The sequence below is a fragment of the Callionymus lyra genome, chromosome 2 (genome assembly GCF_982586985.1).
Source record: "Callionymus lyra chromosome 2, fCalLyr1.hap1.1, whole genome shotgun sequence".
Classification (NCBI taxonomy): domain Eukaryota; kingdom Metazoa; phylum Chordata; class Actinopteri; order Syngnathiformes; family Callionymidae; genus Callionymus; species Callionymus lyra.
Genome location: NC_141819.1, coordinates 32,840,255 through 32,851,130, shown reverse-complemented (window position 1 = coordinate 32,851,130; position 10,876 = coordinate 32,840,255). Strand labels below are relative to the sequence as shown.

General features: G+C 42.8%; 2 protein-coding genes across 2 annotated transcripts; both read left to right on the top strand.

Moving 5' to 3' along the window:
* The first annotated feature begins 1,712 nt into the window (after positions 1 to 1,712).
* Positions 1,713 to 4,536, top strand: LOC148086610 (intestinal mucin-like protein). Its single transcript, XM_087783003.1, has 9 exons — positions 1,713 to 1,818; positions 1,899 to 1,968; positions 2,080 to 2,201; positions 2,286 to 2,317; positions 2,600 to 2,768; positions 3,138 to 3,236; positions 3,327 to 3,367; positions 4,198 to 4,319; positions 4,431 to 4,536. Exons 3-9 carry the CDS (start codon positions 2,123 to 2,125, stop codon positions 4,534 to 4,536), a joined length of 648 nt encoding a protein of 215 aa, XP_087639129.1. The 5' UTR covers positions 1,713 to 1,818; positions 1,899 to 1,968; positions 2,080 to 2,122.
* Positions 4,537 to 8,212: 3,676 nt separating this feature from the next.
* On the top strand, positions 8,213 to 10,559 carry LOC148086609 (intestinal mucin-like protein). Its single transcript, XM_087784795.1, has 6 exons — positions 8,213 to 8,428; positions 9,067 to 9,165; positions 9,245 to 9,373; positions 9,446 to 9,485; positions 9,560 to 9,680; positions 10,367 to 10,559. The coding sequence occupies exons 1-6, from the start codon at positions 8,213 to 8,215 to the stop codon at positions 10,557 to 10,559; spliced, it is 798 nt and encodes a 265-aa protein (XP_087640921.1).
* Positions 10,560 to 10,876: the final 317 nt, after the last annotated feature.

The following is a 10,876-nucleotide window of genomic DNA, read 5'->3' as shown; positions in this document are numbered from 1 at the left end:
AAACTGTTTACAATGTCACAGATGGCTTGGGCTGGTGTTATATTGCATACTGCAATGCATCATGTAAAATTGACACACAATCCAGTCAATGTGTTACTCCTAGTCCAACCGCTCCAGCTTTCACAACTGTATTCATGAGTACTATCACCACCCCACAATTTACAACTACTCTTGATTGTACACATTTGGATCCACCGCGCAAGGTTTGTCAAGTTTTTTCTCTTTCCAATTAAGCTTTTAACAGTATATAGTCGATAGTATTTGCAAGGTTTTTACGAATCCTACTCACTGAGGAATTTTTCTTTTTTATTCTTTCCCAAATAGAATGGTGAGTCATGGAAGACTAGTAATTGCACAACAGCTACATGCATTGAAGGAAATGTTGAAGAGGTCGCTAGTATTTGTACCACACCGAAGCCAATTGTGTGTGCCAATGGACGTGAGCCTGTCTCAGTCACTGAAGATGGCTGCTGCTATGAAAATCAATGCCAATGTACGTACCTTCATGCATTTTTTTATTCATACCTTGATAAAAATCCTTTTCAGCAGATTATTATTAATTTATATTATCAACATACTGATATATATTACTGATATACTGATATATATTATTGATATTGAATTATATATATTGATACTGAAATATTATTATTTACACTTATTCTTTTCTTTTAGGTATCTGTAGTACCTGGACGAAAAACCACTACAAGACATTTGATGGATTTAAATATGATTTTAAGGGCCAGTGCTCTTACTACCTGGTCAAAGAAATTGTAAATAATTATGAACTTAGTCTTATTATAAACAACGCAGATTGTCAAGCTGGAGACCAAAGCTTCTGTCCCCAGTCCCTAAAGATAACATATGGAGTGCATTCAGTATATTTAACTCACAGTAATAATTCACTTTTGGAAATAACTAATGAGGTAAGTTTTCATTAAACATTTAATGGTTTTAGACAGTTTTAATTAAAATTAACGTCATCTTTGTCTTCATTTAGGTTTATTTAAATCAGAAAAGAATCTACCCTGCCTACAGTAATTCTGGATTGCGCATTACAAGCTCTGATATGGTCGTTAAAGTGGAGATACCTGATATCAAGACCGAAGTTCTCTACTCACCGACTGTCATCCTTGCCTCACTTAATTATCAGATATTTAGTGGTAAAACTGAAGGACTTTGTGGTGAGTTGCTCTGACAGGCAAGGGTAAAGCAAATCAAGTGAAAATGCCTAACTGTATAAAACCATCTTTCAGGAACATGTGACAACTCACAGGCCAATGACTGCCGCTCTCCCAACGGTCAGGTGGGAGATTGTCCTACCACCTCAGGAGAGTGGACTGTACCAGGAGAACCTTGTGTCCCTACAACAACACCAGTTTATCCAACAACACCACCAGCATTTACAACTCCACCGACTCTTACAACCCCAACAACTCTTACAACACCTTCACCACCCTCAACACCATCGTTAAAAACCACACCCATTGCCACCACGACACCCACTGTTTGCAGTCCTGCCATTTGTGACCTTTTGACTAGCAGGTGAGAAGTTTTTATTAGTAAGTTAAGGATTTCTTTAGTCCTAAAAAAAATTAAATGTTTTCTTTTGCCTTGCTTACTGACTGTCTTGTTTTCCTTGCAGTGTGTTTGAGCCTTGCCGTTCAATTGTACCACCTGATCCTTATCAAACATCCTGTGTAACAGACAATTGTGATAACAGCGGTAACACATGTGAAAGCCTGGATGCATATGCAACTGAGTGCGCTAGGGAAGGTGTCTGTATAAATTGGAGGAATTACACCAATGGGCAATGCGGTAATTTAAAAACTTGTCATTTTAGGGTATATAAGTTTTATTGTTAAATCATTTTTCTCAAAACATTTTCTTTCCCGCAGAGCACACATGTCCTACAAATAAAGTGTACAAGGCCTGTGGTCCAAATGTTGAGCCCACATGCAATGACAGGTAAAGTATACCTTTGATAATCTTAATTCTTAATGATCCTGAAGGTATAGAAGTTTGCCTCCTGATCTATTTGATGTTTGACGTTTCACATCACACCTTCTCTGGGAACAGGTACAATAAAAAGTATGAGGCAGACAACTCCGTCTCCACCAACATGACAAAAGAGGGCTGCTACTGTGCTGAGGGCACAACCTTGTTCAACACTGTCTATGACACATGTGTTGAATATTGTGGTAAGAACTAAGTCCCTCTTTTTGACTGAGATCCTTTTGTAAGCACAGATGCATAAACACTGGTAAACCTTGTCTCAATTCCAGATTGTGTCGGCCCTGATGGACGCCCAATGAAAGTAAGAAACTCTTCAATCCATGTTAGATCCTCATCAACACCTTTAACCAAGCTCACAGTTATATTGTCGAACTACAGATGTAGGATGACAAACAAATTAAATCGGCGTCAAAGGTTTGGAGGCATAGATAATTGATTATTTTGTAATGGTGATGGTGGTAGATGTTTTATAATTTGCAACATTGCAAGATTGGACAGAAATTAGATTTTTCAGAACCAATTTACTAAAGCCAAACTTAATTTAGAAGAAGTTTTACTGTAATTAATATTTCAATTACAACAGCCTGGTGATACCTGGACAGCCAATTGCCAAGTCTGTGAGTGTGACAGCGACGTCATGGGCATCCATTGTGAGCCAGTGAAGTGTGAAGAAGAAAAAGTTCTGGATTGTTCTGAGCTAGGCCAAGAGCTTATCAACAAGACAGAAGGCTGCTGCACTAAACAGTCCTGTGGTTGGTTATTATGTTTGATTATTTTGATGTAATTTTTTTTTCTTCTCAATTTTAACATTGATTTACTGGCACAGTAGTTCAATTCATTCAATACTTTGCTGTCTTAAGCAGTTTTTAATCCAAAACCTAGCCTGTGTTCTAAATACATTTCACATTTTTTCTTAATATTTTTACATAGAAGAGGAGCTTTTTTGAACATTAAAACCCATTTGTTGATAAAATGGAATTATTTCATTTCAATTTACCAGCACCTTTATTTTAAGACAAATCATGGAACATCAATCGAGCGTTTAGACTTTTATAACCTTTGAACATCTATAATCTGATAATGATGATACGTAGTAACATTGTTATTTCTTTACCATTCAGAATGCAATGTAAACCTTTGTCCTGAGGAAATCACCTGTGAATTGGGATTCACTCTCAACATAACCAACAATGGAACCTGCTGTCAGACGTACAGCTGTGGTAAGATCTTCAAATTCATTCTCTTTTCATTGATTACATAATTCAATCAAATTCAATTGGTCTAATTATGTCACCTGAATGTCTTTGCAGTGCCAAAGGGTGTATGCGTCTACGACATGACTGAATACGAGGTAACAAACCTTTTGGGATTATTTCAAAGTGAATGGAATATGAGTGAATATATATATATATATATAAAAAAACTTTTACAAATGTTTAATGGTTCACAGCAGAAGTAAAAAGTCCTCAAACTAGCATTAAAACTATTTGAATGAGTGAATGGTGAAAAGAAATGCACCTGATTTCAAGCAGTTACAACATATTGATCTGTATTCACATGTTGATAAATCAATAGTTTGCTTCACGTTATGGTGCTCATTTATTCTACTCACCATTCATGTTTAAAAATTAACAGTTATAATGTATATATATATATATATATACAGTTTTAATTAAAATTAACGTCATCTTTGTCTTCATTTAGGTTTATTTAAATCAGAAAAGAATCTACCCTGCACTAATTCTGGATTGCGCATTACAAGCTCTGATATGGTCGTAAAAGTGGAGATACCTGATATCAAGACCGAAGTTCTCGACTCATCGACTGTCATCCTTGCCTCACTAAATTATCAGATATTTAGTGATAATATATATACTTATATAGTTATGAATTTATTTTAGTTGAATAAATAATTGTCTTGAATATCACAATTACAAGAAAATAATAATTTGTTCCTTGTCCAATTTTCTTTGTTTCATTAAAATTTATGTAAAAAATCTGGAATATATTTAGAAAGTGACAGACGGGAAATAAAAGTTAATCTTACACAAACTGATAGTGAGAACTCACCTTTATAATGAAATTAACTTTGTTCTAAAGCTGCTATTTTCTTTCCAAGCCTGGTGAGGAAATACCAGAAACTGAAGCTACAACAGGGCCTCCAACAGTGCAACCCCTCAGAACAACACCGTCACAAACTGTACAACCATCAAGAACAACAGGAAGAACAACATCTGGTCCATTAGAATCAGTAAAGCCGTCAGAAACAACATTGGGAAGAACTACCAAAATATTACCACCAAGTACAAAACCAGTATTCACACGTCCAGGAAAACCTTCCAAAACAACAGCAGCCACGACAGCACCTCCACCTCAACCATCTAAACCTCCTGTAACAACACCAAAAACAACAGGACCCCCATCTGCCACAACAGCAGCTACTACAGCACCAACACAGAAGCCAGGACAACCTTCAGGGACAACACCAAGTTCAACAGCACCACCACCAGGACCCACTAAACCATTAGGATCAACACCAAGAATGACACCCCCCCCAGCAGGGCCAAGTCAACCCTCAGGTACAACACCAAAAACATCAGCACCTCCACCAGGACCTGGTCAACCCATTGGTACAGCAGCACGGACAACAGGACCTCCTCCAGGACCTGGGCAGCCATCTAAAACAGAAGGGACAACTGCACCACCTAAAGGATCTACACAGCCATCTGGAACAACCCCAAAGACAACAGCACCACCACCAGGACCTGGGCGACCAACTGGAACAGCAGGAGGAACAACAGCTCCACCTCCTGGCCCAAGCCAACCTTCTGGCATGACAGCTGCCACGACAGCTCCACCGCCTGGACCTTCTCAGTCTTCTGTAACAACACCAAAAACAACAGGACCCCCATCTGCAACAACAGCAGCTATAACAGCACCCACAGAGAGGCCAGGACAACCTTCTTGGACAAGATCAACAGCACCACCACCAGGACCCACTAAACCAATAGGAGCAACACCAAGAACGACACCGCCCCCACCAGGGCCAAGTCAACCCTCAGGTACAACACCAAAAACATCGGCACCTCCACCAGGACCTGGTCAACCTGCTGGTACAGCAGCACAGACAACCGGACCTCCACCAGGACCTGAGCAGCCATCTAAAACAGAAGGGACAACAGCACCACCTAAAGGACCTGCACAGCCATCTGGAACAACCCCAAAGACAACAGAACCCCCACTAGGACCTGGGCAACCAACTGGAACAGCAGCAGGAACAACAGCTCCACCTCCTGGCCCAAGCCAACCTTCTGGCATGACAGCTGCCACAACAGCACCACCGCCTGGACCTTCTCAGCCTTCTGTAACAACACCAAAAACAACAGTACCCCCATTTGCAACAACAGCAGCTATAACAGCATCCACACAGAGGCCAGGACAACCATCATGGACAAGATCAACAGCACCAATACCAGGACCCACTAAACCAATAGGAGCAACACCAAGAACGACACCGCCCCCACCAGGGCCAAGTCAACCCTCAGGTACAACACCAAAAACATCGGCACCTCCACCAGGACCTGGTCAACCCACTGGTACAGCAGCACGGACAACAGGACCTCCACCAGGACCTGAGCAGCCATCTAAAACAGAAGGGACAACAGCACCACCTAAAGGACCTGCACAGCCATCTGGAACAACCCCAAAGACAACAGCACCACCACCAGGACCTGGGCAACCAACTGGAACAGCAGCAGGAACAACAGCTCCACCTCCTGGCCCAAGCCAACCTTCTGGCATGACAGCTGCTACAACAGCACCACCGCCTGGACCTTCTCAGCCTTCTGTAACAACACCAAAAACAACAGGACCCCCATCTGCAACAACAGCAGCTATAACAGCACCCACACAGAGGCCAGGACAACCATCATGGACAAGATCAACAGCACCACCACCAGGAACCACTAAACCAATAGGAGCAACACCAAGAACGACACTGCCCCCACCAGGGCCAAGTCAACCCTCAGGTACAACACCAAAAACATCGGCACCTCCACCAGGACCTGGTCAACCTACTGGTACAGCAGCACGGACAACAGGACCTCCACCAGGACCCGAGCAGCCATCTAAAACAGAAGGGACAACAGCACCACCTAAAGGACCTGCACAGCCATCTGGAACAACCCCAAAGACAACAGCACCACCACCAGGACCTGGGCAACCAACTGGAACAGCAGCAGGAACAACAGCTCCACCTCCTGTCCCAAGCCAACCTTCTGGCATGACAGCTGCTACAACAGCACCACCGCCTGGACCTTCTCAGCCTTCTGTAACAACACCAAAAACAACAGGACCCCCATCTGCAACAACAGCAGCTATAACAGCACCCACACAGAGGCCAGGACAACCTTCATGGACAGGATCAACAGCACCACCACCAGGACCCACTAAACCAATAGGAGCAACACCAAGAACGACACTGCCCCCACCAGGGCCAAGTCAACCCTCAGGTACACCACCAAAAATATCGGCACCTCCACCAGGACCTGGTCAACCTACTGGTACAGCAGCACGGACAACAGGACCTCCACCAGGACCCGAGCAGCCATCTAAAACAGAAGGGACAACAACACCACCTAAAGGACCTGCACAGCCATCTGGAACAACCCCAAAGACAACAGCACCACCACCAGGACCTGGGCAACCAACTGGAACAGCAGCAGGAACAACAGCTCCACCTCCTGGCCCAAGCCAACCTTCTGGCATGACCGCTGCCACAACAGCACCACCGCCTGGACCTTCTCAGCCTTCTGTAACAACACCAAAAACAACAGGACCCCCATCTGCAACAACAGCAGCTATAACAGCACCCACACAGAGGCCAGGACAACCCTCATGGACAAGATCAACAGCACCACCACCAGGACCCACTAAACCAATAGGAGCAACACCAAGAACGACACCGCCCCCACCAGGGCCAAGTCAACCCTCAGGTACAACACCAAAAACATCGGCACCTCCACCAGGATCTGGTCAACCTACTGGTACAGCAGCACGGACAACAGGACCTCCTCCAGGACCTGAGCAGCCATCTAAAACAGAAGGGACAACAGCACCACCTAAAGGACCTGCACAGCCATCTGGAACAACCCCAAAGACAACAGCACCCCCACCAGGACCTGGGCAACCAACTGGAACAGCAGCAGGAACAACAGTTCCACCATCTGGCCCAAGCCAACCATCTGGAATGACAGCTGCCACAACAGCACCACCGCCTGGACCTTCTCAGCCTTCTGTAACAACACCAAAAACAACAGGAACCCCATCTGCAACAACAGCAGCTATAACAGCACCCACACAGAGGCCAGGACAACCCTCATGGACAAGATCAACAGCACCACCACCAGGACCCACTAAACCAATAGGAGCAACACCAAGAACGACACCGCCCCCACCAGGGCCAAGTCAACCCTCAGGTACAACACCAAAAACATCGGCACCTCCACCAGGACCTGGTCAACCTACTGGTACAGCAGCACGGACAACAGGACCTCCTCCAGGACCTGAGCAGCCATCTAAAACAGAAGGGACAACAGCACCACCTAAAGGACCTGCACAGCCATCTGGAACAACCCCAAAGACAACAGCACCCCCACCAGGACCTGGGCAACCAACTGGAACAGCAGCAGGAACAACAGTTCCACCATCTGGCCCAAGCCAACCATCTGGAATGACAGCTGCCACAACAGCACCAACGCCTGGACCTTCTCAGCCTTCTGTTACAACACCAAAAACAACAGGACCCCCATCTGCAACAACAGCAGCTATAACAGCACCCACAAAGAGGCCAGGACAACCTTCATGGACAAGATCAACAGCACCACCACCAGGACCCACTAAACCCATAGGAACAACACCAAGAACGACACCGCCACCACCTAGACCAACTCAACCGTCAGGAACAACTGCTCCTCTACCTGGCCCAAGTCAGGCTTCTGGCACAACAGCACCACCAGCTGGAACTTCTCAGCCTTATGTAACAACACCAAAAACAACTGGACCACTGTTACCAAAAACAACAGCAATTACTCTTCAACCATTTACATCAACAGCCACACCATCAGAAACTGAACAACCTATCACAACTCCAGCACCACCAACAGTTTCACCTGGCCCACCATCACCAACAACAGCAATGACCACAACAATGACAACAGGCCCAGTGCCAGCAACTGGTGCAACCGTGGGAGCAACGCTGCCACCATCTCAAACAGCACCATCTGGAACACCTACCCCACCTTTTACGTCAGGACCTTGCACAAAATGTTACTGTGGTCCAAAAATGGATCCAGAGACAGGACTCAACATAATTTCTTGCAAGCCTATCATCTGCAACACAAGCTGCTCCGAGGTAAGTGCATTTAATTAACCTCTACATCCGTTTCATCAGACCTTCAACAAAAACCTCACCATTTTGGTACACCCTTCTCACATAAATTATATTTGTATGACTAATCAAAAATACCTGAATTCATCTGATCTCATCATCTTCCTGAAACCTCTCCTTTCTGCCTCTCTATTTTTTTTACACAAATGCAATTTTATTTATCTTATTGGTTCTCTTCTATCCATCTCAAACCCTTTGATTAATCCACAACTTACCCTATCTGTCCACCAAGAAGTGGCTAGGACCACGTGGCCAAGCCTTGGTGTCACTCTGATCTCATATATGTTCATCACAACTGTCACATCATTTTTTACTACCTCATATAATATTTTTGTTTTCTATAGTTCTAAAAAGACACTGGCACTCGTCTCTATGCTTAACTCACATTTTAATTTGCTACCTTCTTTTTTCTAATACTTATCTACATCTCAAAATTCCTCCAACATTTCTATTTCTTGCATTTTCAAGGTTCTTGCCCCAGTCATACACTTCCTAAATAACCAGATCCTACATTTAATCATGAGCTGGGCCTTCAATGTGTTCTTCTTCCTCGTCAGTCACTTCAGAACCAGTTGTGTGAATTGATAACATTTTCCATACAGGGCTATGAATATGAACCCGATTCTGACAAGTGCTGTGGAAAGTGTGTTCAGAAGAGCTGTCTCGTTACTGCTCCAGATAATTCTACTCTTTTCATTGGGGTATGTATTACTGTACTTTTTGACCAGAATTATATGTAGACATATTCAGTCATTTTGTGGTTCTCTAATCCTCCCACAGCTCAACGAGACTTATGTTTCCCCTGATGATTCTTGTGTCAAATATACTTGTGATAAGATCAGTGGTACACTGGTGACCCTTGAGACAACCAAGTCCTGCCCCCCGTTCAACCCAGATGACTGTGAACCTGTGAGTTTGTCAACACATCTTTACATCACAAACCTGTTATCTCTAATCTTCTAAATCTTCCTCAATGTCCAGGGAACAGAGAGAACTGACGCTGATGGATGCTGCAAGTCTTGTAAGTTACTGGTCAAACTGAACATTTTTAAATTAACAAATTGTTTTCTAACTTTAGACAATTCTCTGTTGTAGGCCAGCTGCGCAGTGTCTGTGAGGTAAAAACTGAAGAGATCATTCTTGAGGATGACAAGTGTAGAACGACTGTGCCGGTCAACGTCTCCTACTGTGCAGGCCACTGTGGAAGCACATCTATGTAAGTGAACTAAATTTGTTATTTTTATTTAAATACTGAAATGAAAAATATATCATGCAAGAAATACCTTCAGAAATTGGTCCATTTATATCTTTAAATGACGTATAATTACACTTTGTTAAAGCTAAATAAATGCATGCACAGGCACCGATACCTTAAACGCAAGCTAAATAAATTGTATTTTTATAAATGAGTTTGTATTTAAATCACGTTAGATTACATCATGATTCATTCATTTTTCGTAATATATGGAAGAATCTAATCATATGAATCTAGTTCAGTTCATTGAATCACATTCACCAATCTCAATTTATATTTATTTAGCTGTTCAAGTGAAAAGTATGATTTTTTGGGGCGGAGACAGTTTTATATGCAAATTAAAAAAATATTGCATGTTGTTTATATACCTTTTATTTAAAAGAATGTAATTCTAAAAATCTAAATTCAATACTTAAGACACCACAGGTTGGAGAGCTAAAATAAATCACAGCTAGAGACTTCAAAGAAGGCTAAAATGACAATGTTTTAAACAAGAAGGTACAGGAGTTCATTTAGAATGGCTACAGTGATTGAGCATCGATTTTTAAATTAAGTTTCAGCCCATTACACGATTTCTGTTTCAGCATTTCAAAAATAAAATAGAATCTATGATTTTACAAACTTGTTTTTTACGTGTGTGTGTTCAGATATTCTGCTGCATCAAACTCAATGATGCACCAGTGTGAGTGTTGCCAAGAAGATGTTACCAAGTATAAGCAGGTAGAGATGACCTGTGAGGATGGAACCAAAATCCCGCACACCTACACCGTGGTGGAATCATGCCGCTGCACCAAAGCTGAGTGTGTGCCAGGAGCACGTCCACGCCTTAGTAGACAATGAGCACAGACCTGACCTACCTGGAATGACCGGAATGATTGACCAGTTTAGAACAGTTACTTTTTCTTTTTGTCCTATCACATTTTGTCATGTAAATTTTCTCTAACTCTTCCTAAAGGGTGAATATTAAAACACATTTCCTGCAACATGAAAACTGGTGTTGATGTTTATTTACATATGAACTAGTATGTTTGTCCGCTTGTTCATGCCTGTGTGTGTGTTTCAACCTAATCTAAGAGACCAAATTTACCATCTACAATCCTTTCGGTGAGGGTTTGAGGGGTGCCACGCTCTAGAGTCACAAGGGATTGCAACGGGCC

What these genes read in the sequence shown, in the direction of transcription:
- LOC148086610 (XM_087783003.1), top strand. Translation starts at nt 2,123, where the DNA reads ATGACAAAAGAGGGCTGCTACTGTGCTGAGGGCACAACCTTGTTCAAC. An exon ending in CTGATGGACGCCCAATGAAA is followed by an intron (nt 2,318 to 2,599) that starts GTAAGAAACTCT and finishes CAATTACAACAG; the next exon opens with CCTGGTGATACCTGGACAGC. An exon ending in CTGTCAGACGTACAGCTGTG is followed by an intron (nt 3,237 to 3,326) that starts GTAAGATCTTCA and finishes ATGTCTTTGCAG; the next exon opens with TGCCAAAGGGTGTATGCGTC.
- LOC148086609 (XM_087784795.1), top strand. Translation starts at nt 8,213, where the DNA reads ATGACCACAACAATGACAACAGGCCCAGTGCCAGCAACTGGTGCAACC. An exon ending in ATTCTACTCTTTTCATTGGG is followed by an intron (nt 9,166 to 9,244) that starts GTATGTATTACT and finishes ATCCTCCCACAG; the next exon opens with CTCAACGAGACTTATGTTTC. An exon ending in ACCCAGATGACTGTGAACCT is followed by an intron (nt 9,374 to 9,445) that starts GTGAGTTTGTCA and finishes CTCAATGTCCAG; the next exon opens with GGAACAGAGAGAACTGACGC.